This window comes from Sceloporus occidentalis, unplaced genomic scaffold, assembly GCF_023333645.1.
Source record: "Sceloporus occidentalis isolate IW3139 unplaced genomic scaffold, rSceOcc1.0.p SCAF_3, whole genome shotgun sequence".
Classification (NCBI taxonomy): domain Eukaryota; kingdom Metazoa; phylum Chordata; class Lepidosauria; order Squamata; family Phrynosomatidae; genus Sceloporus; species Sceloporus occidentalis.
Genome location: NW_028316983.1, coordinates 3,859,604 through 3,887,479, shown reverse-complemented (window position 1 = coordinate 3,887,479; position 27,876 = coordinate 3,859,604). Strand labels below are relative to the sequence as shown.

The 27,876-nt window shown below is 44.8% G+C and overlaps 1 protein-coding gene across 1 annotated transcript; it reads left to right on the top strand.

The window, feature by feature from the left end:
- On the top strand, positions 1-27,726 carry LOC149315448 (cytochrome c oxidase subunit 4 isoform 1, mitochondrial-like). The gene is made up of 5 exons (XM_089513483.1): positions 1-106; positions 4,597-4,693; positions 13,973-14,134; positions 17,290-17,421; positions 27,215-27,726. Exons 2-5 carry the CDS (start codon positions 4,597-4,599, stop codon positions 27,349-27,351), a joined length of 528 nt encoding a protein of 175 aa, XP_089369609.1. The 5' UTR covers positions 1-106; the 3' UTR covers positions 27,352-27,726.
- Positions 27,727-27,876: the final 150 nt, after the last annotated feature.

The window sequence follows — 27,876 nt, the reverse complement described above, 5'->3', positions numbered from 1 at the left end:
CCTTGGCCGCCTGCCAGCCTCCAGGCAGCCGCTCACTGGATCCAAAAGGGAGCCTGTTGCTTCCTCCATTTCCCACATCGGCTGCAGCTCTGTTCTCGGCCCCACGGTAAGTGCCACTGTCTCTCCCAACCATGCCACTCTGGCTTGGCCTGGTTATGCCTTGGCATCTGGACCTTTGAAACCTCGGAGCCCACCTGGCATGGAAAACTAACTTCCAGCTGGCCCCAGGGGCTGGTCAGAGGAAAGAAAGGTTAGCCACTGGCCTGGGCCTGAGGGGGAGATTTCCTTCTCTTTGCTGGACCTTTCTCTGAGTCCATTTTCTCTCTGCTTTGCCCCTTTTACTTGGACACTGGGCTCCCTCTGCAATCGAGCAATTGTGCCAGCAAACTTTCTTCACTTGCTCTTGTACTCCAGATTTCCCTTCCTTGCAAACTGACTTTCAAGAGCAAGAAGTGAGGGAAATAGGAATCAAAGTTCTGCTCTTGCTTTTCTTGGATGGCCATGCCGGCTTCTGTGCTTGCCTTCCGTGGCACCCCCAATTCTACTTGCATGCAAACCCACACACAGTCAAACAGAGGGATCTAGCATTTCACAAGCGGTTTCCAGTCTTGCCTCGGCTCGCTCCTATGTCCCCCTTAATGCCTCCATGGTGGGTATTATTTGCCTCAGGCTATTCCAGCCCCTCTGCCTGACTTGGCATGGCTAGAGGTCAGAGAGGACATTTGTCCAGCTGGTGGCCACCTTGCTTAGATTTCAGTGGCAGTCAGCCAGGCCCAGATGAAGCTGGGACACTGGAGGACCAAGAGGGAGGTGGGGCCCTTGGCATTTTATGGGCAAGGCTGGGCAGGAGGTGGGCAACTTCAGGTGGGCACTCTGAAAGGTTAGTCAACTGTTGGTCCTTCCAAAATCTCTAGGGCTCTGGCACAGTCATGCTGTCCAATTTTGTGTTGTTGTGGTTGTGTGCCTTCAATTCCTTTCCAACCTATGGCAACCCTAAGGCAATCATAAGGTTTCTTGGCAAGATTTGTTCAGAGGAGGTTTGCCATTGCCTTCTCTAAGGCTGAGAGGTTGTGACTCGCCCAAAATCACCCAGTGGGTCTCTTGGCCAAGTCAGGAATCTCTGGTTTCCAGAGTCTCAGTCCAACACTCAAACCATTTCACCACGACAGTAGAATTTAGAGAATATCTACCCCATACTATGAGAAGCCAAAATGCTGTAGTGGTTTGAGTGTTGGACTGTGATTCTGGAGAGCAGGGTTCAAATCCTAGCTCAGCCGTGGAAACCCAGTGGGTAACTTTGGGCAAGTCACACTCTCAGCCTTAGAGGATGGCAATGGCAAAACCCTTCTGAAGAAACTTGCCAAGAAATTCCCATTATAGGGTTCGTCTTAGGGTCGCTATAAATTGGAAATGACTTGAAGGCCAAGAACAATAACAACCGCATATCATATGCTAAGACTAAACAAGGGATTTCTCTCTCTCTCTCTCTCTCTCTCTCTCTCTCTCACACACACACACACACACTTCCTTTGCTTCTGAGTTTCCTTGGCACATATGACTCTCTGGGGTCAGCATGCTCTCAGCATTATTCTGATCCAGGATAGACAGTCCCATGTGAAATATTTCCTGCTTCAGGCCTAGATGACTTGGGAGAGAGTGTCTATGGACCCCCAGGCCTTCTGATGGTTGCTGCAGAGCAGTCTTCTGTGTCCCTGGGGCCCTCCAGATGTGTTGGACTGCAGTCTCCATCATATTCAGCCAGCAAAAGCCAATAGGATGATGGAGACTGCAGTCCACATGTCTGGAGGGCAGCTAGCAGAAGCCCTGGGAATCTCTGCATCCATGGGAAGGGTCCAGCTGGTAGCATGAGCACCTGGGTGGCACTTGCAGTGTGTCCCCAAAGAGGATGCCTAACCTGGCCAAGTGTCCCTGATCAGGTCATGTACATACCTCCCTTCTCTGTTTGTTTTTGCGTGCCTTCAAGTCGTTTCCAACTTATGGTGACCCTAAGGCAAACCTTTCATGGAGTTATATGGGTACGTTTCTTCAGAGGGGAGTGTGCCGTTGCCATCCTCTGAGGCTGAGAGGGTGTGACTTGCCCAAGGTCACCCAGTGAGTTTCAGGGATGAGCCAGGATTCGAACTCTGTTCTCTAGAGTCGTGGTCCAACACTCAAACCATTGTGCCTTCCATGTAGCCCCAGTGAAAGAAGCTGCTTCCATCCAGGACTGGTGGGGGACATGGGACGTTTCAAAAACTGGACTGGTTGTGTGTTTGTGTGTGTCTCTGTGTGTGTGTGTGAGAGAGAGAGAAAGAGAGAGAGAACAATAGAGAGATGTCACCATCTCCTTGCACAAACAATGCATTCCCTCCAGCATTTCACAGATGAAAACTAGGGCCAAAAAATAGCAGAGTATGGTCAAGATGGCAAAATAAAATTGCATGTTATTCATTTACTGAGTGATCTGTTTTCATACTGTCGCACCTTTGAGACTGACTGAAAGGAAGAAGTTGGCAACAAAATCTCTTCACATACTGATTCTACAGATTAACACAGCTGTATCTTTGTATTTTGATGTATTTTCATACTGTAACAGTTCTATTTTAATGCTAACTTAATAGCATTCTTATGAATCATAAGCTGTTTTGAGTCCCATTTTTTTTGGGGGGGGGGCAGAATAAGATCTAAATAAATAAATAGAAGTAGTAGTAGTAGTAGTGAGGAAGAAAGCCAGTATAGCATAGTGGTTTGAGCATTGGACTTCAGATCTGGAGATCAGGGTTCGATTCCCAGCTCAGCTTCTCTAAATCCCCCAAGCAACATAGCTAATCAGGATGCTGGGAGTTGGAGTTTGAAAAGTCATTTCTTCTAGATCTGGAAAGGAGCTATATATGGAGAAGAACTTGGAAGTAATGTTACAAGTAATGTAGCTACTTATAGCTAGTTACTTTTCGGAAACGGAACCCAATTTCAAAAGCATTATAATGAGTAAAAGTGAACTTACATTATTGATGTAACTAGTTATTTTCAAATGTTACACTTCACAAACATTTCCATGTTTTATGTTGTCCATTTGTATTTTTCCTCTTTAAAAAGTGAGAAATTTCCTCTTTTAATAGTGAGTTGGAGGGGTTTTATTTCCCTCTTTAAAAAGTACTGTAATGGAAAGTAACAGAAAAGCAAGAAGATGGGGTTACTTTCCCCCCCAATACTGTAAAAATTAACAACAAGGGATGGCTGTTCAAACACTGTAGCAGCTAATGGAAACTAATTACTTATTAAAAAGTACAATCCCAAGCTCTGCGATGGGTAAAGCTTCCTTCCACACTGCAGAAATAATCCCGTTTGACTAGACTTTACCTGCTATGGCATGGCATTCTGGGGACAGTAGTTACGTGAGATATTTAGGCTTCTCTCTCAGACAGCTCTGGATACCACAACAAACCACAATTGTTGTTGTTGTTGTTGTTGTCTGCCACATTCAGAGGCAAACCGGGAGCCACAGGCAGAGAAAAAGGATGGGATGCACTACCATAGGCTTCATCCGCACTGCAGAAATAATGCAGTTTGACATCGCTTTAACTGCCATGGCTCAATGCTATGGAACCTTGGGATTTGTAGTTTGTTGTGGCACAAGAACTCTCTGACAGAGTAAGCTAAATATCTCACAAAATGACAAACCCCAGATTCCATAGCATTGAGGCATGGCAGTTAAAGCAGTATCAAATTGCATTATTTCGACAGTATGGATGTAGCCATAGCCAAGCACTGGCTGAAGAGGTGAGATGGATGGTGACAGATGGCAACCAAGGAAGCAAAGGGACATCACACATTTACCAGTCAACTAGTCTGATTGTAGCAACTCTTTCTTGACACCCTTCATGGCCACTATTTAGGCTCTGTTTGCTCTTATATAGGTCACAACAAGCCATGGTGTAGTTTCCCAAAATCTGGCTTGTGATGTGCAAATTCACTGCAGCTAAAAAGCTACAATCTGTAAAGCATCCCTGAACACAGTGTGAACCCATGCTTTGTTCTTGGCTCACACAACCTGGTTTGCTTAAACTATGGCTTGTTAGGGCATATGCCTCCCACCTCATTTCTCTCTGGCTTGTTTCCTTCATTGTTTCCTAACCCTCAAATAGAATCTGACAAAGCGTGAATGGAGGGGGGAAATAAATCAGAAACAAGGAGGACAAACCATGGTTTGTTTGATCATCTGTGGTGCAGTTTGTGACTTAAGTAACAAACCATGGTTAGCACAAACCACAATTTATTGCAAGGGAGGGGAAAGTATGGTCCATGGGCCACATGTGACCTCAACTCCTTTTTGTGGCACCAGAAGCCATCCTCAAATGTGTTTTTCGCCTGCTTTCAGAGTTGTGCCAAAGCAGGAGGCTGTGGAGGACTTGTGTTTTGAGACACAACAGGTAGATTGATTTTCCCACATGGGAGCACTGGTTTTCCCATGGTCCTTTCAGACTGCTGATGGAGTGCTGTGGGGTTCATGCTTCAAGCCACCACTGTGACTACCTTTTGCTCTGGTATGGCTTCTCACCTGCTTGATAGGATCATGTCTCTGCTTCCACTTTGCAGATGCTGTCGCTGATGTCCATGCGCCTGGGGATCTTGACCAGAAGAGGAGCCCTGGGTGCTGCCGCTGTCCGAACGGCTCATGGGCATGGAGGGCATGGTAAGAGATGTCCCAGCTATTTCTTCCCCCTTCCTTTCTCCTAATGCAGCTTTCTCCAAACCTGTTATCTTGCAGGCATGTGTGATTACAGCTCCAACCACATGAGTCTGCATGCTGGTGGTTGTAGTCCTGCATGTTTGGAAGAAGCCAGGTTTGGAGGAAGCTGTCCTAAGAAATCAAAGTACTTCCATTCTGTTGGAATGACCAGTGATCCTACCATTCTTTGGAGTTCTCTGACAGTAAGCTTTCCCATGTGGGAAAAGAACTGAGCGAAATATCGCCTGTTGTCTGAATTATGAAACAATTCCCAGATGTTTCCCAGAGTTTGAATGATAAATATATATCACTTGTCGGGTGATGAGTTGTGTCTATGGATAACCTATCTGAAAGACTGTATGTCTTTGACAAGGTCCCCCATGACATTCTTGTAAACAAGCTAGAGAAATGTGGACTAGACAATACAACTCTTAAATGGATTTGTAACTGGTTGAAAGGGATCTAGGAGTCCTAGTAGACCACAGGTTGAACATGAGTCAACAGTACGATGCGGCAGCTAACAAGGCCAATGCGATTTTAGGCTGCATCAATAGAAGTGTCTAGATCAAGGGAAGTAATAGCCCCACTCTATTCTGCTCTGGTCAGCCCCCACCTGGAATATTGTGTCCAGTTCTGGGCACCACAATTCAAAAAGGACGTTGAGAAACTGGAGCGTGTCCAAAGGAAGGCAACTAAAATGGTGAAGGGTCTGGAATCCATGAAGCCCTATGAGGAAAGGACTCAGGGAGCTGGGGATGTTTAACCTGGAGAAGAGAAGGTTAAGGGGTGATGTGATAGCCCTCTTTAAGTATTTGAAGGGATGTCATATTGAGGAGGGAGCAAGCTTGTTTTCTGTTGCTCCAGAGTCAAGGACCCGGAGCAATGAATGCAAGCTGCAGGAAAAGAGATTCCAGCTCAACTTTAGGACTGGAGGAACTTCCTGACAGTAAGGGCTGTTCGACAGTGAGACACACTCCTTCCTTGGAGAGTGATTGAGTCTCCTTCCTTGGATGGCCATCATGGTCAATGAAGATGCTTTGACTGAGAGTTCCTGCATGGCAGAATGGGGTTGGACTGGATGGCCCTTGCGGTCTCTTCCAACTCTATGATTCTACAATTCTTTGATTCTAACTAAGCATGTGTAACTGATACTCTCCTTACTACCTTTCTGCAAGCTGGAAAACTCTTTTTATTCCAATAGGCCTTTGACATTTGATTTCTTTTGGGGAAACATTATTCAAGGTATAATGTGCTGGGCTTTTATTTTTCTTGCTGTTGTTGTTTTTAATTGTTTGCATTTGTTGTTGTTGCTGTTGCTGTGTGCCTTCAAGTCATTTCTGACCTATGGTGACGATATCACAACACAACTGTATCTAATACAATTGTGTACATACATTATCACCTATAAACCATCCAGTATTTATTTGTACCTATCTATCTATTCATTCATATATAGAATCATAGAATCATAGAGTTGGAAGAGACCACTAGGGCCATCCAGTCCAACCCCATTCTGCCATGCAGGAAATCCAAATCAAAGCATCCCTGACAGATGGCCATCCAGCCTCTGCTTAAAGACCTCCAAGGAAGGAGACTCCACTACACTCTGAGGAAGGAGTTTGTTCCACTGTCGAACAGCCCTTACTGTCAGGAAGTTCCTCCTAATGTTGAGCTGGAATCTCTTTTCCTGGAGCTTGCATTCATTATATATTATATAAAGCTAGTCTGCTAGCTCCGCCCCTTGTGACTCACAGATGTGACTCACAGAAGCTCCGCCCCTTCAGCAGCAAGCATATGTTCTCAATATGGCTGCCCAGCTGCTCCTCTCCTTCTCCTCTCTCTGGCCGGACTGAGTCTATTACTAGTTGCTTCATTTTGAACAGTCCGGCCAGAGAGAGGAGAAGAAGAGGAGCAGCTGGGCAGCCATATTGAGAACATGTGCTTGCTGCTGAAGGGGCGGAGCTTCTGTGAGTCACATCTGTGAGTCACAAGGGGCGGAGCTAGCAGACTAGCTCTATATAACTCCTTCCAGAGCCTTCCGGATGCACAGGTTGTCATCTTGTCTCTTCTGCCAGTTGAAGGGTACAGTCCAGGAAGGGAGAGGAAAATAGCAGATGTGAACAACTGGCTCCGCAGATGGTGCCGCCGAGAAGGATTTGGATTCTTCGATCATGGGCTGCGGTTCCATGAGGAGGGACTTCTTGCAACGGACGGGTTGCATCTCACGCCAGTTGGAAGAAATGTTTTTGCCAACAGTCTCAAGAACTTGATCAGGAGAGCTTTAAACTGAGTTCCGAGGGGAAGGGAGACAATATTAAGGAAGGCGAAAGGGATGGCGAAAATAGTCAAACTGACACAGAGGAAACAAGGCAAACAGTGCAAGGACCCAACAGTGGGAGGCAAAAAAACTTGCACAGGCAGCAAGTAAAAGGGAACCATGGTCTGCGATGTCTCTCCACTAATGCACAGAGCATGGGAAATAAGCAGGATGAACTCGAACTCCTAGTACAACAAAGCAAATATGATATAATAGGCATCACTGAAACCTGGTGGGATGAGTCTCATGATTGGAATGTGGAAATAGAGGGGTATAACCTTATTAAGAGAAATAGGCCAAACAGGAAAGGAGGAGGAATAGCACTATATGTCAGAGATATTTACACCAGTGAAGAGATCCTGGACATCAATCATGGAAGCCAGGTGAACAGCATCTGGATAAGAATTAAAGGGGAGGGAAACAACAAGGATGTTACAGTGGGAGTCTACTACAGACCCCCAAGTCAGACTGAGGAATTGGATGATATCTTTCTAGAACAGATGACCACACAGTCAGAAAAGAGAGATGTAGTAGTGATGGGCGACTTCAACTATCCTGATATTTGCTGGAAGTCAAACTCAGAAAAATCCTCAAGGTCTAGCAAATTCCTCACTTGCCTGGAAGACAATTTCATGGTCCAAAAGGTGGAAGAGGCAACAAGGGGGTCAGCTATTTTAGATCTGATCCTGACCAACAAGGGTGACTTGGTTAATGGGGTGCAAGTGGGGGGATCATTAGGTGGAAGCGACCATGTTCTCCTGGAGTTTGTTATACAATGGAGAGGAGAAGCCAGGCAGAGTCAGACACGCATCCTAGACTTTAGGAGAGCGGATTTCAGTAAACTTAGAGAAGTATTGAGGGCGATTCCATGGTCAGAAATACTAAAAGAGAAGGGAGTTCGACCGGATGGGAGTTTCTCAAAAGAGAGATACTGAAGGCACAATTTCAAACAGTTCCAGTGAGAAAGAAAAACGGGAGGTGTCTCAAGAAACCAGGATGGATGACTAAGGAACTTTCAATGGAGCTGAGTTTGAAACGGAACATGTATAAGAAATGGAAAAAGGGGGAAATCACGAAAAAGGAATTCAAAGAAATAGCAGGCATGTGTAGGGGTAAAGTCAGAAAAGCTAAAGCGCAGAATGAACTCAGGCTTGCTAGAGAGGTTAAGAACAATAAAAAGGGCTTTTTTGGATATGTCCGCAGCAAGAGGAAGAAGAAGGAAACGGTAGGGCCACTGCGTGGAGAAGATGGCAAAATGCTAACAGAAGACAGAGAAAAGGCAGAATTACTCAACACCTTCTTTGCCTCAGTCTTCTCAGAAAAGGCAAAGGGTGCTCAACCTGAGGATAATGGAGCAGAGGACAGAATAGGGGAATTTCAGCACAGAATAAGTAAAGAGATAGTAGAGGAACACCTTGTTAATCTAAATGAATTTAAGTCTCCGGGACCAGATGAACTCCATCCAAGGGTATTAAAAGAACTGGCAAATGTAATATCGGAGCCATTGGCAATAATCTTTGAAAACTCCTGGAGAACAGGAGAGATCCCAGCAGACTGGAGGAGGGCAAACGTTGTCCCCATCTTCAAAAAGGGGAAAAAAGAGGATCCCAACAATTATCGTCCAGTTAGTCTGACATCAGTTCTAGGAAAGATTCTGGAGCAGATCATTAAACAGAGAGTCTGTGAACATCTAGAAGGCAATGCCATAATCACAAAAAGTCAACATGGGTTTCAGAGAAACAAGTCATGCCAGACAAATCTAATCTCTTTCTTTGATAAAATGACCAGCTTGGTAGATGAAGGGAATGCTGTGGATATAGTATATCTTGATTTCAGTAAGGCCTTTGACAAGGTTTCCCATGACATTCTTGCAAACAAGCTTGTAAAATGTGGGCTAGACAAAGTAACTGTTACATGGATCTGTAATTGGTTGACCGGCCGAACCCAAAGGGTGCTCAACAATGGCTCCTTTTCATCCTGGAGAGAAGTGACCAGTGGGGTCCCACAGGGCTCTGTCCTGGGCCCAGGGCTATTCAACATCTTTATCAATGACCTGGATGACAGAATTGGGAGCATACTTATCAAATTTGCAGATGACACCAAATTAGGGGGAATAGCTAATACCCCAGAGGACAGGATCAAGATTCAAAATGACCTGAATAGACTAGAAAGCTGGGCCAAAGCTAACAAAATGAAATTCAACACAGAAAAATGTAAGGTACTGCACTTAGGGCGGAAAAATAAAATGCACAGATATAGGATGGGTGACACCTGGCTGAATGAAACTACGTGTGAAAGGGATCTAGGAGTCCAAGTAAACCACAAGTTGAACATGAGTGAACAGTGCAATGCGGCAGCTAAAAAGGCCAATGCAATTTTAGGCTGCATCAATAAAAGTATAGTGTCTAGATCAAGAGAAGTAATAGTGCCATTGTATTCTGCTCTGGTCAGGCCCCACCTGGAATATTGTGTCCAGTTCTGGGCACCACAATTCAAAAAGGGCATTGAGAAACTGGAGCCATGTGTCCAAAGGAGGGCGACTAAAATGGTGAAAGGTCTGGAAACCATGCCCTATGAGGAACGACTTAGGGAGCTGGGGATGTTTAGCCTGGAGAAGAGAAGGTTAAGAGGTGATATGATAGCCCTGTTTAAATATGTGAAAGGATGTCATATTGAGGAGGGAGCAAGCTTGTTTTCTGCTGCTCCAGAGAACAGGACCCAGAACAATGGATGCAAGCTACAGGAAAAGAGATTCCACCTCAACATTAGGAAGAACTTCCTGACAGTAAGGGCTGTCCGACAGTGGAACAAACTCCTTCCTCAGAGTGTAGTGGAGTCTCCTTCCTTGGAGGTCTTTAAGCAGAGGCTGGATGGCCATCTGTTGGGGATGCTTTGATTTGGATTTCCTGCATGGCAGAATGGGGTTGGACTGGATGGCCCTTGTGGTCTCTTCCAACTCTATGATTCTATGATAGCATAGACATATAATGGATATTAATATATTAATAGGTACACACACACATTGGAAAAGTTCCTTTTTTGGACTATCTAACTCACTCCCAATGCTGCCTGGGAGATTTTGGAAGTTCTACTCAGAGATAGTAACTTTTCCAAGCTCTGACAGTCACACACTGGGAAGGTAATAACTATAGATACTATAAATGACAAAGACAGCAATGCTATTTCAATGCTATATAATTAAGGGGGAAAACTACCCGGTTAATAATATACTTCAAAGAAATACAAAAGGCAACAAGGAAAACAGTGAAAATGCAATTGTGTCTCTTGCCTCGAATATAGGCAGCACATAACCATTATCCCCAGCATTCCACAAATGGAAACAGGGATGTGCTTGTAACACCTCGATCCCATAACCAGGAGCATAATCCAGGGTGGGTCTATACTGTAGAAATAATGCATTTTGATACCACTTCAACTACCATAGTTCCATCCTACAGAATCCTGGGATTTGTAGTGTGTTTGTTTTTTGTAATAGTTGTTTAATCGTCTTTCCAATCAATACATCAAGCTTTACAATTAGTAGAATATTAATCTTTCATTATTTACTGATACAACATACTATCTACTATATAATACAAATTGTTTGATGCATGATGTGTTTCTACAACAGTTTATAGTCTTCCTTTCTGCTATATATTATTGATGCAAAAGCATATAGATTTTTGGCTCTTTTGTTTTATATTTTTATCCTTTCTATTTTCAATCTTATCCTTCCTTTTCTTCCACCTGTATTTTTCTTTTCTTTTTTTCTTTCCCATCTTCCTTCCTCTTTTTTTCTTCTTTCCCCCTACTTTCCTTCCCTTTCTGTCCTTCTTTTCATTTTCGTATCCTTTTTGTAGTTTTGTGAGCCACCAGCACTCTTTGGAAGGGAAGGCTAAAGACCCTGTAAAACTACAAATCCTATTATTCCATAGGATGGAGCCATGGTACTTCAAGTAGTATCAAACAGCATTATTCCTACATATAGCCAAAGTACCCTGCTTTTCTTGATATCGGATTACTTTGCCCTGCAATAGTCCCAGTGATTTAAAAACGAAGATGGTTCTTTCAGTTTAAAACAACACTAGAACAGCACAGCCATCCTACAAAAGGTTGTCATTACAAGCTGTTCTAAATATTCATCTGCACTCATGTGAAATGTGAAGCACTACGTGGTGCTTTGTTGTGCTGCTGTTGTTGTTGTTGTGATGTGCCTTCAAATTGATTCCAATTTATGGCAACACTATCCTAGGATTTTTTCGGGCTGCATCCACACTGGAGAAATAATCCAGTTTGGCACCGCTTTAACGGCCCTAGCTCAAGGCTATGGAATTCTGGGAGCTGAAGTTTGTTGTGGGCCCAGAGCAGAGCCCCACAACAAACTCCAACTCCCAGAATTCCATAGCCTTGAGCCAGGGCCGTTAAAGTGGTGCCAAACCGGGTTATTTCTCCAGTGTGGATGCAGCCTTGGCAGGATTTCTTCAGAGAAGGTTTCAAGAATGGCCCACATGTGCAGCAACTTCTGGGAGGGCATGAACACAGCATTATTGTTGTTGTTGTTGTTGTTGTTGTTGTTGTTGTTATTATTATTATTATTAGCCTTTATTTATAAAGCACTGTAAATTTACACAGCGCTGTACATACAATCTTTTTAATTGGACGGTTCCCTGCCCTCAGGCTTACAATCTAGAAAGACACGACACAAAAGGAGAAGGGGAAGGGGATGAGGGCCAACAGTTCTTCTCTACCTCTGAGGCCTGGATCAGGGGAGATGGACTGGAGGAAGGACATAGCAATACAGGAAATGATTCAATAAAACAGGCAAGAAAAGAGCATCAAATAGCAAGCGACAATTATGCAATGCTTGGGAAGGCTTCTCTGAACAGGATGGTCTTCAACTCCGTTTTGAAGCTGGTTAAGAAAGTGATGGCTCTTGCTCGCGGGGGAAGAAGGTTCCAGGAGTGAGGGGCAGCGAGTGAAAAGGGGCGAATCTGGGATGGGGCAGAGGAAATCCTGGGCTGGGACAGCAGACCTTGACTACCAGAACGGAGGGCCCTAGTTGGAAGGTGAGGAGAAAGAAGGTCTGATAAGTAAGGAGGGGCAGCCCATGGAGGGCTTTAAACGTCAACAGCAGGAGCTTATACTGAATGCGGAAAGGGAGGGGGAGCCAGTGAAGGGATGCCAAGACAGGAGAGATGTGGTCAGAGCGGTGGGTGGAAGTGATAATGCGTGCAGCTGAACGCTGAACAGAGATTAAAGGACGGAGGTGAGAAAGAGGAAGCCCAGCCAGGAGGACGTTACAGTAATCGAGTCGTGAGATCACTAGGGCATGGACCAGGATCTTGGCAGAAGAGGCGGAGAGATAAGATCGGATTTTGGCAATATTGTACAAAAAGAATCTACAAGCCTTGGCTGTGGTCTGGATCTGAGGGATACATGACAGAGAAGAGTCAAAGATAAAACCAAGACAGTGGGCTTCCTGGACTGGTTGAATAGAAATGTTTTTGTAGAGCGCATCTCTGGTTGTTGTTGTTGTTGTTGTTGTTGTGTGCATGCAAATCATTTCCGACATATGGCAATTCTAAGGCGAACCGATCATGGGGTTTTCTTGTCAGGTTTCTTCAGAAAGGTTTTGCCATTGCCATCCCCTGAAGCTGAGAGCATGTGACTAGCCCAAGGTCATCCAGTGGGTTTCCATGGCTGAGCCGGGATTCGAACCCTTGTCTCCAGAGTCCTAGTCCAATGCTATGCCACACTGACTCATTTATATCTTCAGTGCCTGTGTTCAAAGATACATCCGCTCTAAATTTGGGGTTACCATTGATCTAATGGGCCAGCATGCTATAGTGGTTTGAGTGCTGGACTAGGACACTGGAAGACCAGGGTTTGAAAGCTGGTTTGGACATGGCAGCCCACTGGGTGACCGTGGGAAAGTCACACTCTCTCAGCTTCAGAGGCATTAGGAAGCCTCCTCTGAAGAAACTTGCCAAGAAAACCCTATGATAGGGTCGCCATAAGTCAGAAATTACTTGAAGACACAACAGCAACAACAACAACAACACATTTATCTAAAGATGCCATTTATCTAAAGATGCCAAAGCCACAGATGCTCGTGAAACATCAGGAAGAAACTCTTCTAGAACATGGCCACAGAGCCTGAAAAACCCACAAAAAATTATGGATGCTGGCCATGAAAGCCTTCGACTTCACATTATCTAATATTGTTTTCAAATGATATAGCTTCCTTAAATTGGCCCCAAATTTTAAAAAACCCTTTTTTATACTTCTGCTCCTAGGACCGGTATAATTTGTTTATGGTTATTATGTAGTTTTATATTTTATTATTTTTAGATTGTACACTTTTGGCAGGATTTAATTGTTTTAAATTGATTGTACCTATAATGTGCCATGTAAACCTATGGCACTATACAAATAAACGATGATAGCATCCCCATGGGAAGTACTGGATAGTCCAAAACGAGAATGTTCTAAGTTATGTGTTGGCCGTCATTGCAGCATTTCCCATCAATGTACCACATTCAGTGATTCCCAAATTCCAGGTACTTTGGACTTTGGTTCCCAGAATCCCAGACCACTGACTAAGATGACTGTGATTTCTGGGATCTGAGGTCCAAAACACCTGGAAGACCAGAGTTTGGAAATCACTAGATGAAGAAGGAGTTGACTGAGAAAGATGAGAAAGTGCAAGCTCTCTGTGATGGCAGAACAGACTGCCTTGTGAGCAGCTACAGAAGCAGAGATATGGACAGCCGCCTATTAGGGATGTAGCAATAGTGAATTTCCTGCACTGGCACAGGTTGGAATGGATGGCCTTTTGAGGTCCTTTCCAACTCTCTAGGTTGGGTTTGGAGCTGTGCCTAGGTCCTGCTGAGTTGACCCTTTCCTGTTTCTCTCTCGCTTGCTAGTCACCACCCAAGAGGATCTCTCGGTGCCCCTGTACTACGATAAACGCAGCTACCCGCTTCCGGACACCCCTTACTGCAAGCAGCTGGATGCCACACAGAAGGCCCTCAAGGAGAAGGAGAAAGGATCCTGGACACAGCTGAGCAATGAGGAGAAACTGGCCTGTAAGTTGCAGCAACATCTTGGGTTATGGGATATTCTTCCAACTCAGCGGGGCTGTGAGAAACCGGAGGGCAGTGGAGTGCCAGCAGAGCCAGACCAACTCCACAAACAACATCAGCAACAACTTTTTTTTGGAGGGGGGGGGGAGAATTTGGAAGCATTTTTAAAAGCTGCAGCTCCCAGAATTCCTAACCAGAATGGAATTCTGAAGTTGTATCTTCAATCTCTGTTTTTAGCCACAATGAGTGGCGTCCTGTTTTGTGACATTTGTTGTTGTGGTTAACTGCCCTCAAGTTGACTTTGACTCATGGCCACCTCGTTCTTCTCCGCTGTGCTTTTATTTCCCTTATCTCTCATCGTCCCTGTTTTGTTATTTCCTTCTATTTCTTTGCATTGACTGTGGACTAGTTGTTGAACAGTTGCATTCCTGGTTCTGATTTTGTTCCTGTCTCCCTTTTCCTTTGCTTTCCTTCTTCCCTTCATTGTGTGGAGTGTTTCATCTGTTATCCACTGTGTCTTCTCTTTCTTTTTGGCCTCCATAAGTGTCTTGCTGCATTCTTCCTTTGTCATATCCCTAACTTCTGTCCGTAATTCTTCTGGTTCCCAGTCCATTATGTTTAAGAGGGCAAATTTGTTTTTTACCTTGTCCTTAAATTCTGCTGGTTTGTTGTTCAGATCATATTTTGGTATGATGAGTTATATTTGGCTTATGTGACATTTGTTTTTGCTGTTAACTGCCCTTGAGTCAATCTCGACCATGACGACCCTATAGATGAGACATCTCCAAAATTCTTGTCCTCTACGGTTCTCCTCAGGTCCTGCAAAGTCATACCCATGACCTCCTTAATAAAGTCCATCCATCTAGCATGATGTCTTTCTCTCTTTCTACATCCCTCCACCTTTTCTAGGATTATTGATTTTTCCAGATTCATACCTTCTCATGATATCTCCAAAGTACAACAGCCTCAGCTTTGTCACATTAGCTTCCAGGCAGATTTCTGACTTGATCTGTTCCAGGACCCATTTGTTTGTCTTCTTGGCTGTCTACAGGATCCTCAGCTCTCTTCTCCAGCCCCACATCTCAAATTAATTGATTTTCTTCCTATCTTCTTTCTTAACTGTCCAGGTCTTGCATCCATACATTAATAGGGAATACAATGGTTTGTATGCTTCTAACTTCCATGCTCAGTTGTATATTTTTGCATTTTAGAATCTTTTCTAGTTCTTTCATAGCACCCTCCCCTTTCTTAACCTTTTTCTGATTTCCTGGCATTCCTATCAATGTTTGATTGCAGATATGAGAACTCTTTTACTGTTTCTATTTCTTCATTGTCTAGTTTGAATTTCTGTAGATGCTCCATGGTCATTTTCTCCCCTTTATGTTCAATAGTAAGCCTGCCTTTGCACTTTCTTCCTTGATCTTCCTTAGTAGCTGTTCCAGGTCTGTGAGGTTTTTCTGCTAGTATTATGGTGTCATCTGTGTATCTCAGATTGTTGATATTCCTTCCCTCTATTTTCACTCCTCCTCCTTCTTTGTCTAAGCCTGCTTTTCTAATAATATGTTCTGCATATAAGTAGAACAGGTAAGGTGATACTGTGGGATGGGTAACTGGTGCTTACTGGTGGGGAGAGGAGGAACGGAGGGCAAGTCAGAGGTAGAAGAAGCATCCGGACTGGGCTCCAAGAGGAAAGGAATGGAAGGTACCCACATTCTGGTTTCCTTCCTCCTCAAATCCTTGGCCAGCCTATTCTTCTCCTTTTGAATTGCCTCCTCTTCTGTCTCTTTTTCCCACTGATAACCATCAGCAGACCCCAGTAGCTGTCAGAACCATTCCAGGGAAAGGACATAAAATTGTGTAAATGAAATTTTACACCTTGCCTGCTTGATGTAGGAAGATCTAGGCCAATGTAAGGACATGTGAGCAAATTTGTTCCTTGAGCAAATGTTCAGGAAGATCTGAGCAATTTTACTTCTCAGACCACACTTTCCATAATCCTCCAGCTAGCATGGTGCGCTGGTGGCTGAGAGATTCTAGCAGCTATAGTCCAAAAGGGAAATTTCCTCTACACTCTTGTTTGGGGAGCAAAGTGTGTCCATGGGAGAAATCCATGTTAGGAATCCAAAAGATGGAATTGTGGGGCTTCATAGTAAGTAGAACTGGGACATACTGGGGAGGGCAGGGTTTGAGGTTGGGGAAAAGCGAGCTGGTCTATTGATGCCAAGATGGAGCAGGAAAATTTTTACTTCTAGAGGATTGGTCTCAAAGAAGATGCTAGAGGAAAACCAGGATGAGGTCTGGTCAATCAAAGTGGCAGTTGTAGGTCAGGCTAAAACTAAGGTCTAATCTGCACTGCAGAAATAATGCAGTTTGACACTGCTTTAACTGCCATGGCTCCATACTATTGGATTCAGGTATTTGTTGTTTTGTGAGATATTTAGACTTCTCTGTCAAGAGCTCTGGTGCCACAATAAACTACAAATCCTAGAGTTTCATAGCATTGAGCCATGACAGTTAAAGCTGTATCAAGCTGCATTATTTCTGCAGTGCAGATTAGACCTAAGGTCCTGCCTCCACAGGCCAAATAAACTAGCCTCCATGCATCACCTCAGTGGGGAGTCTGGACAATGCATGGCCCAAATCCTGGTTCTGGTGTGAACAGACTGAACAACATCCAGCATGTTCAGCACCAGAACTCAGCTATACCCATCTTTGAACCAAATTAAAATAAACTTACCTTTTATTGTGATCTTCCAGGAGCTAAGTCCATAATATCTGGAGGACCAAAGACTGAGGCTGCATCTACACTGCAGAATTAATGCAGTTTGATACAACCTTAAGTGCCATGGCTCCATGCTATGGTATTCTGGAATTTGTTGTTTTGTGAGATACTTAGCCTTCTCTATCAAAGACCTCTGATGCGCAACAAACTACAAATCCCAGGATTCCATAAGATGGAGGTGTGACGATTAAAGCAGTGTCAAACTGCATTAATTCTGCATTGTGGCAGCAGCATGAGCCACTGCTGCATTAGTAGAGAATTGTAAACCCTCCCCAAACAACAAATCCCAGGATTTTGTGGGGCAGAGCTATAGCAGTATAAAAGTGCTATAATTATGCAAGTGTGGATACACCTCTGGTCTCCCTTTGCTTTGCAGTGTATCGACTGAAGTTCCACCAGAGTTATGCAGAGATGAACAAGCCCACCAATGAATGGAAGACAGTGCTGGGAGGCATCTTCTTTTTCTTTGGCGTCACCGGATTAATCGTGTGGTGGCAACGGATGTTTGGTATGAAAACCGAGAGGTGGCAGGAGGGAGGCGCACAGTCTGGGAGCCCTGCCGGTGTCTTTGAGGGTTCCTGGCTTTTCTTGGGGGGGCTCATCTGTCTTCCATAGCAGCACTGTGGATGGAAATGCCAACTGTGGGTGCATCTGCACTGTAGAAAGAATGCAATTTGATACCACTTGAACTGCCATGGCTCCACTTTGCAGAATCTTGGGATTGGTTGTTTGGTGAAGCACCAGCACTCTTTGGCAGAGAAGGCCAAAGATCTTGTAAAACTACAAATCCCAGGATTCCATAGGATGGAGCTACAGCATTTGAAATAGTGTCAAACTGCATTGTTTCTACAGTGTAGAGGCATCCTTAGTTTCTTCAAATTACCTCTCTCTTCTACAAGTTGGTGAAGGAGAGGAGGTCAAGCTCCAGGCCCAGGATGGAAGGAATCTTTGAAGATGTACCCCTGCCTAGGGACAAACTTTCCAGATGTCATTGCCACCCCCAGCGTACCTTGGAGAGCTGCACCCCACTTTGTTGTTGCTTTGTGTCTTCAAGTCAGTTCTGACTTACAGCGACCCTCAGGCGAACCAATCACAGGTTTTTCTTGTCAGGTTTCTTCAGATGGGGTTTATCATTGCCTTCCTCTGAGGCTGAGAGAGTGTGACTTGCCCAAGGTCACCCAGTGGGCTTGCATGACTGAATAGGATTCAAACCCTGGTTTCCAGAGTCATAATCCTATGCTCAAACCACTATATCACACTGGCTCCATTTTATGCAAGGGACATGATTTTACTATGCCACTGCATTTAATGGGACTTGAGCATCCTCGGATTTTGGTATCCATGGAGGGTCCTGGAACCAAATCCCAGCAGATACGAAGGGATACTGGTTACTGGATACCAACTGCAATTACAATCACAACGTAAGTCCCCTGCCCCAATTTTTTTCAATGAAAATTAAAAAAAATATATACTGAATGGAAAACATATCCACTGTCCCCAAAGTTCCCTGTGTCCAGTGAGGTGCCATTCCTGGGACTGATTGTAGGAATGTTCTGCCCGTTCTGCTCAGTAGCATTTCAGCCTTAGATGCAACCTTAAAGCCCTAATGAAAGGCACCAAACTGGTGCAAATGCAACATAGAAATTCCACTATAAAGAGTTTGCCCTTTTGATCCCTTCTAAAGAGATAACTGCAAATCCTGCTACCTTGTTCAAAGTGAAGAGCTAATCCTTATCCCTGACAGCTGCAACTCTTCTCCAGCTCTCCTTCTCCTTCCGAACTGTCTCTCTTTTAGGGTTTTCCTACTGGTCGAGCCAAACCAATAATTCACAACATGGTGTTGTGGTTTGAATGTGGGACTATGACTCTGGAGATCAGGGTTTGTTTCTCTGCTTGGCTATGAAACCCCACTGGGAGATCTTGGGAAAGTCATATGCTCTCAGCCTCAGACAACACCATGATAGGTTCTCCCTATGGTCATCGTTAAGTCAGAAACAACTTGAAGTGCAGCAACAACAACAATAACAACAACAGGGGTTAGTACTTGGGTGAGAAACCATTAACTGGTGCTATAGTAGGCTATATTTCAGAGCAAGGCAATGGCAAACCACCTCTGAGTATTTCTTGCCTGTGAAAACAGAAACTCATGGGGTCTCCCCAAGTTAAGATAGGCAATGTGAAGGCGCGCGCACACACACGCGCACAACTCTAAGGTTGTTGGGGTTTTGTTTTTTGCAAGATATATCCAAAGGATATTGACTTCCTCCTTGGCTTCCACTCTCAGCCCCAGTAAACTCCATTATTAGTTTTAATAATAATAATAATAATAATAATAATAATAATAATTCTTACCTGCCCCTCCTCACGGCTCGAGCCAGGTTACAACATAGTTAAAACACAATCATTACATAAAATACACATATTAAGCTGCACCTTCAATGTAATATTTATATTACAATACAATATTTATATTACAATATATTACAATAATTAAATATGAAATTCATGTTTAAAATTCAAGATTAAAAATTGCCTGGTCATCATAAGTCAGAAACAACTTGAAGGCACACAAGAACAACAACAACAACACTTTTGTAGCTCTTCATCCCACTTCTTCGGATGACTGGATGGATCCTTTTGGCCATCCTAGGCTGCCCGGTTGTAGGGTGGCCAGATGTCATAACCAAAGAGGAGGACAAGGCACTGTAAAATGTAGGACATTCAAGAAAAATATCGGAATTTACAAAATAAAAGCTAAAAAGACGATCTTAAGTATAAATCCATGCTTCTCAGTCATGTTCAAAACAGAGGAAATTTTGGAATTCCTCCTGGACAGAAGATTGAAATGTAGGACATGTCCTGGAAAAGGAGGACACCTGGTCACCCAGAACTGTAGCAGGAAGCTAAGTAGGATCAGCCCTAGTTAGTACTTGGATGGGAGACCACCAAATGATAGCAGGCAGTGTAGGCTATATGTCAAAGGAAGGGATGAGCAAAACTACCTCTGAGTATTCCTTGCCCAAGAAAATCTGAGGAAATTCATGGGGTCGCCATAGGTCCATAGCAGACTTGAAAGCACACATGCACACAATATATAACACAAGCCTAGATACCCTCACGGCACCAGATCCCAGCTGATCTTGGATGCTAAGCAGGGTCAGCCCTGGTTAGTACTTGGATGGGAGACTGCCAACAAATACAGGTGTTGCAGGCGCCATTTCAGAGGAAGAAACTGGTAAAACCACCTCCTTGGTCAATTGGAAGAGGCGGGATATAAATAAATATTTATTATTATTATTATTATTATTATAGGGGGAGCGAGAAAGTGGAATGTTTTAAAAGCAGCTAGAAAAGTGGGATGGCGCTGGATTGATTTGGACTATCTCTGCCAAATCTGGACACTTGGAGGGCAAAGGAGGGTGTCTGGTCACCAGGTGGGGACAGCTGGACTAACAACAACAACAACAACAACAACAACAACAATAAATTTTATTTATATGCCATCTCTTCCCATAGGATCAAGGCGGCTTACAATCACAAAGATACAGTGCAATACTACAATAATAAAACCCAATACATCCAATACAACTCTAATAAATTCATGCAGTATAAATAAACCACCCTCCCCTCCCTCCTTACATATATAACATAATTTCTAATATAACAATAATGAAATATAAATTAAATAATTAAAACCATTAATTAAAACCAATCGAGACATGTTAGATAATCAATAGGGCGTGATCAAAATGATGGCCCATATCAGTGGGGTGACCGAATGCATTATTCAGGGACGGCCTGCCGGAAGATTTAAACTCCCAAACAGGGGTAGCCCTTCCATACTGCAGCTCCCAGCAGCCTTAGCCAACATCGGCAAGGACAAGGGATGCTGGGGACAGCAGTCAGTTGAGAAGAACTGAAGAGCTGCCCTGATCCATCCATCCTCCAGAGCTGGATTTTGCAGGCCTAGGGATGCTGCTTGCATCGGAAGATGCTTTCCAGCAGAGAGCGCTTCCAGCCCAGTCCAGGCCTCTGGCCCACAGCTGATGTTGTTCCTGGACCTTTGGGGTGTAAACAACTCCCCCCAGCCAGACATGTCAGCTTGCACTCCCAAACATCAGGCTGGGGAGGAGGAACAAAGGGACCGCTTGTTTGCCTTTGCACTGGTCTGATGTGCCCAGAGTTGTTTTCTGGGATTTTTGCAATAACAGCCCATCTGCCAAGCCAGGGGTGTGGAGGTGGGAAGGGCGAGAGAACAGTGTGCTGGCAAAGGAGGAGAAAGGCCAATCCAATCCCCCTGGCTTTACAGCAATGGGAGCCTCTGGGATTTTCCTCTTTGCTGGGCTTGCCTGGTGCTTTGCAGACCTTCGACATGGTTGGAAACAGCCCATTGAAGAACACAGAGATAAATCTGGAAAGGCACACGAACTCTTCCTAAGTTTGCACTGCAGAGATGCAGCTTGCAGAATTCTCTTGAGGGCAATAAGCAGCTTGCAGAATTCCTTTGATTCAAGGTGACTAGGGCCTGATTCTCACTATCTTTTAAACCGGATCACAAATCAGTTTGAACCAGTTCAAATGACCCTTAGTCATTTGAGTCGATTCGCTGAAGCAATTCAGAGAGAGACAGCCATGCACTGGACCCATTTAACCCGCGTCTCTTTGATGCTGATGTTTCCGGGTCTTTTTGGATAAATCGATTCTGTGCAAGTGTGAACTAGATGCGGATCAGAATCGATTTAAATTTGCCTTTCGTCTGGCTGGAATGGGTCCATTTTGAACCAATTCATTCATGAATGTGAACCACAAGTGGATTATTTTACAATGAAAAAAATGCAGTCGGGGCAAATGTAATGGGAACCATGCTCTGCTGTTGAATCGATCCATCGATTCAGATCACAAACATTTTTTTGTAAGTGAGAATGAGGTCCAGATGTCATAACCATAAATGAGGAGAAGGCACCACAAAACGCAGGCCAGTGAAGAAAAAATTAGGACGTTACCGAATAAAAGCTAAAAACACTAATATAACTAAAAAGTCATGCTCCTTAGTCATGTACAAAATGGAGGAGATTTTGAAATCCCTCCTGGACAGAAAGTTGAAATGTCCTGGGAAAGGTGGGCATGTCCTGGAAAAGGAGGATATCTGGTCACTCTGCCTTGATGCAGGATTTGCCTGTGGGTAGAATCTGGGTGTCTGAAATGCAACTAGAAACTTGGCAAGGCAGTCACAATTCTCATAGGGCAAGTGCAAAGTCTGAGGAACTTCTTTCTTTCTTTCTTTCTTTCTTTCTTTCTTTCTTTCTTTCGGATTGCAACGCCAGCATGCTGGAGGGGGGATTCTGAGAGTTGCAATCCAAAAGAAAAAAGAAGAACTGATTAAGAAGCAGTTATATGTGATAAGTGTTGTGCCATGCATGAGTAGAAGGCATGCTCAGGTTTAATAAGTACAGGTTGAGTCTCCTTTATCCAAAATGCTTGGGTTTTGGATTTTGGAATATTTTGGATTTTGAAATATCTGCATATACATAATGAGATGTCTTGGAGATGGGACTAAGAGTATACACATGTACACTGGGCTGTAGAGGCTCAAGCTCCATGTGAAATTCAATGTACTTTGCACCTGCACTGGGGTGGCCCTCTGCCCTCTCCTGGTCTCCTGTTGGGTTCAAAGGTCTGGTTTACTGGATGTTCGAAGTAATGTGCAGGAATATTCACTCCTGCTCCACTCCTGTGAGGTTACTTTAGGTTGGGGGTGTGGATCTTGTAGGTGCCTTGAGTTGTTGTTTGATTGCAACACCCAGCATGCCTCAGTGCTGCCTGCTGGGGTTACTGGGAACTGCAACCCAACAACATCCAAAGGGCTGCATGATGCCTTCCCCCTCCAATGTAGACCTAGTCTGTCAAGACAAGGGACAGGAATCATGTGGCCCTGTCCATGTTTTTGGACTGCAATTCCCAGCAGTCATAGCCAACAGTGGAAGCTGCAGTTCACCAACATCTGAAGGGATGGATGATGCTCGCCTGCTGAGTGCCTTCAAGTTATTTCCAGCTTAGGGCAACCCTAACTTTTCTTGGCCAGATTTCTCCAAAAAGTGTTTGCCCTTGCCTTCCTCTGAGGCTGAGAGAGTGTGACTTGCCCAAGGTCACCCAGTGGGTTTCCATGACTGAGCAGGGATCCAAACCCTGTCCTCTAGAACTGTAATTCAATGCTCAAACCATTACACCATGGTGACTTTTACTATATCTATCAGCAATTTACCAAAGTCTTAGAGCTGGAAAATTTTGCTCTTTTTAGTTTATTTATTTCAATTCCCCAGAGGCCCCAGCCAGGATTTTGGAGTAGTAGGCCAAAACGGCAGCATCCCCCCCCCCTTCCCTGAGGTCTTTCCCAAGACCTGCTTGTTGTATGTGTTGTGTGCCTTCAAGTCATCTTATGGTTTTCTTGGCGAGATTTGTTGAGAGGAGGGTTTCCATTGCTTTCCCCTGAGGCTGAGAAAGTGTGACTTGCCCAAGGTCACCCAGTGGGTTTCAGGGCAGAGTGGTGATTGAACCCTGGTCTCTAGAGTCGTGGTCTAGCACTCAAACCACTAGGCCACTCTGGTTCTACCGAGATCCTTTGAAACAAGAGACGTGCAGGAGAGAGCCAGTGACCTTCTACATCCAAGGCATGGGTTTTGCAGCTGAGCTGTGCCCCCCTTCCCTCCACCTTGGGGTATTGGTCAATCCTGGCTCATGGGCAGCTGACTCACCACCATGATGCACATGTCCCCCACTTACCTCCTTGTTCTCTGCTGCTCCAGTTAGCCCAGAATAACCAACCTCTGAACTCAACCCTTCTAATCTGGATTAGAATCCTGATTCCAGTGTGTGCACATCATTCTTCCACCCCTTTTGACAACCAGTGTGACTTAATAATAACCAAAGAAAAGGCCATTATTTTTGCATGTTTTGAGCAAGGCCTCTTTCGGGATCCCAACTCACAGCATCCTCCAGCCAGCATGCTTGCTGGGGATTCTGGGACCTGGAGTTGAAAAAACAAGTTATTTTCCCAAACCCTTAGTTTTCACCAGGGACATAGCTGTTGTTCTTGTTTTGTGACTTCGTTGTTTCCGACTGATGGCAAACCTACCATGGGTTTTTTTTGGCAAGGTTTGTTCAGAGGAGGTTTGCCCTTGCCTTCTCCTGAGGCTGAGAGTATGTGACTAGGAGAAGGGAAATGAAGATATTGGCCTACATGTAATAATTCTGCCCATCCCAATGAAATTTTCCTTCAATTCTTACATTTCTAGCATTCCAGAGAGATCCTGAAAATTGTTCACACCTAGAATTTTTCTATTTGCAGTATTCCCATCCCTTTGGTAATGTTGCATTTGCCTGTGTTCCCAGTCTTTTTTCTTTGGAAGCCTAAACTGCATTTCTAAATGCTCAGCTGAAGTTTTAAGTCACTGCGATGCTGGAGATCTGGAAAGGTGAAGGAAAATGTCCTTTGGGAAGGCAGAATTCTTACTTAGAGGGGAAATGCCCATATAGCCCTGATTTTCACCAGTTGTTTTTGCTGCAGGGTCCTATAGGGCACAGCCCAGTAAAGAGGTTCTAATTTGATAATTCCTTAATCTCAACACCTGAGCTCAAGGTTTTGGCTTTCCACCTCGAAGCAATGGGGACTTGCCCAAGGCTGGGCCAATCAAGTTCACACACACACACACACACACACACACACCCCCGTCCATCAGCATCACTGTAACCACTGCACATCATGCATTAGTCATGTGGACGCTAGAGCCGGTGTTCGTGCCAGGTAATTCTAGGGCAGCATTATCCAGGTTTCTCAAAGCTAAGACACATTTTCCTTCCCTTCTGAATTAAAATGGAAGGTACGCTATACTCTTCCCTGCCACCTTTCCTTCCATTGGGGAGAAGGAGTTTACTTTTCATAGAATTGTATATTTTCAGAAGTGATGAAAAGACTTTTGGGAGTTTCTAATACTTAGGATTTCCAACTCCAAGGGAAGTCCAGAGCAGTGATAGAATCCTAGAATCCTAGAGTTGGAAGAGACTGCAAGGGCCATCCACTCTAACCCCCTTCTGCCATGCAGGGTCTCTCAGTAAAGCATAGCTGAGAGATGGCCATCCAGCCTCTGTTTAAAGATCTCCATCACTTTCTGAGGGAGAGTCTTCCTCTGTTGAACAGCCCTTACTCTCAGGGTGTTCCTCCTAATATTGAGCTGGAATTTCTTTTCCTGGAGCTTGCATCCATTGTTCTGTATCCTGTTCTCTGAAGCAGCAGAAAACAAGCTTGCTCCCTCCTCAATATGGCATCCCTTCAAATATTTAGACAAGGCTATCATATCACCTGCTAACCTTCTCTTCTCCAGGCTAAACATCCCCAGCTCCCTGAGTCTTTCCTCATAGGGCACAGTTTCCAGACCCTTCACCATTTTAGTCACCCTCCTCTGGACACACTGCAGTTTCTCAATGTCCTTTTTGAATTCTGGAGCTCAGAACTGGACACATCATTATTCCAGGTGGGGCCTGACCAAAGCAAAAGAGTGGCACTATTAGTTCCCTTTCTAGACAATATACTTCTATTGATGAAACCTAAAATCACATTGGCCTTTTTAGCTGCTGCATCGCGCTGTTGACTCGTGTCCAACTTGTGGTCTCCTAGATCACCTTTACACGTAGTCTTGTTAAGCCAGGTGTCCCCCATCCTATATCTATGGATTTCATTTTTCCATCCTAAGTGCAGTGCCTTACCTTTCTGTGATGACTCAGAGACCCAACAGGCAGCTTCCTTGGAAGGTGGGCAACTCGCAGGTGTGTCAATGGGATCATACCCTGTGCAGTATTCCAGGAAAAGCCAGTGTGGCGTACATGTTGGGCTCCCAGAGACCAGGGTTCAGATATCTGCTCAGCCCTGGAAATCTGCTAGGTGACCTTGGGCAAGTCATACTCTCTCAGCCTCAGAGGAAGGCAAGGGTAAAGTTCCTCTGAATAAATCTTGAAAGCCTACTGCAGTCTGGCAGCTTAACTGTTGGACTAGGACTTTGGGAGTCCTGGATACAAAAGACCATGGAAATCTACTGGGTGACCTTTAAAACAATTACACAAAAAGCCTTTATGCAATTCTGGACATACCTGATCTGATTTTGAAATTTAAACAGGATTGAGCCTGTTCAGTGGGTTCTTGCAAAGAGGATTTCTAGGACTAGGAAAGAACCCCAGAAAGAACCCCAACTTTGTTGTTGTAGTGTGCCTTCAAGTCACTTCTGACTTATGGTGACTCCAAGCCAAACTGATCACAGGGTTTTCTTGCCAAGATTTGTTCAGAGCAGGATTGCTTTTGCCTTCCTTTAAAACTGAGTGTGACTTGTCCAAAGTCCCCAGTAGATTTCCATGCTGGATCCCCGCAGGGGCCCTGCTGCCCACCAATTCTGGGGTAGAGGAACAGGTTTCCATCCCTATAAATCTGGTTTCAAGCTAATCTGGTTCAGTGGGGATAGTGGGGTGTAGTGGTTTGAATGCTGGGCTAGGACCCTGCATGGACAGGGTTTGAGTTCTTGCTCAGGTTTTGAAACACACTGGGAGACGGAGCTTGGACACACCGCTCTCTCTCAGCCTCAGGGGAAGGCAGGCAGAAACCTCTTGTGACTAAAGCTTGGCAAGAAAACCCTGACCAGGGTCATTGCAAGTCAAGAGTTGACTTGGAAGGCAACAACAAAAAATTGGATCCTGGGACAGCTTGTACAGGCACACTATGGGAATCTGGTGGTTGCAGTACAAAGAAAAAAGGGTACTTTCCCAAGATCTGTCACTGAGGCAGTGTTGATGCTGTGTTCCACCAATGGAATGGATTGCAAATAGCCACCAGTACGATTCCTCCTCCAGTCTGATTGTGAGAACGATCGTGGTGGAAAAGGCACCCCAAGTTTGCAAAGCAGTGACTGACCCCGAGTCCCAGAAAAGGAAGGAGGGCACCTTTCCCTTGACCTACTTTGGTTAAGGAGCCCTGGTGGCACAGTGGTTAAATGCCTGTACTGCAGCCAGTCACTCACAAACCATAAGGTTGTGAGTTCAATACCAGCTAAATGGCTCAGGCTCGACTCAGGCTTGCATCCTTCTGAGGAGGTCACTAAAATGAGTCCCCAAATTGTTGGGAGAAATTAGCTTACTTTGTCATCCGCTTAGGGAGTCCTTACACTGATAAGTGGTATAGAAATATACTTGCTATTGCTATTCTCCCTGCTCTCCTCCTCACCCACCATCTCTCTCTCTTATGTCCTTTCTTGTGCCCACAGTGTTTCCACCCAAGCCACACACACTGGAGGATGAGTGGAAGGCAAAGCAACTCCAGCGCATGCTGGACATGCACATTAACCCCGTGCAGGGCTTCTCGGCCAAGTGGGACTATGCCAAGAACGAGTGGAAGAAGTAGGGCAGGGAAGCAGGAGTATCTGAGGAAGGCTGCCATGCCCCCAGGGTCCTTCACTGTCACCTGGGGGAAAGCAGCCGGATCTCTTGGCTCTCCCCTTGCCAACTCTCCTGTCCACATCTGACCTCTGGATCGCCTTCTCTTGGCCTGAGCCTTTTCCGTCCAGTTCCTGCTTTCCTGCTGCTGTATCCAAAGAACCCAAGCACATACAGGAGAGTGTTCAGCCCTCAAACCCTTTTTTGTGGTCTTTCTTTGGTTGGTACCACTTTCAAACATTTTCCCCCCTGCACACAATAAAAACACAAATCTGTGTTGCCTCTCTCTTGAATAGCCAGAAATGAGTGAATGGGAGTAAATAAAGGTTTCTGCTGCATTTCACATCTGTGTGCCTTCAGTGAACATACAGAAAATAGGCCTACCTTGATTTTGCCAACCCTGGGTCTGTGTAAAAATGGGTAAGGAGTGGCCCCCTATCTGGATCCAAACCTTGGGGCATTTTTTTAGCTGACACCCCCCCCCCACACACAC

What these genes read in the sequence shown, in the direction of transcription:
- LOC149315448 (XM_089513483.1), top strand. Translation starts at nt 4,597, where the DNA reads ATGCTGTCGCTGATGTCCATGCGCCTGGGGATCTTGACCAGAAGAGGA. An exon ending in TCATGGGCATGGAGGGCATG is followed by an intron (nt 4,694 to 13,972) that starts GTAAGAGATGTC and finishes CTCGCTTGCTAG; the next exon opens with TCACCACCCAAGAGGATCTC. An exon ending in GTGGTGGCAACGGATGTTTG is followed by an intron (nt 17,422 to 27,214) that starts GTATGAAAACCG and finishes TTGTGCCCACAG; the next exon opens with TGTTTCCACCCAAGCCACAC.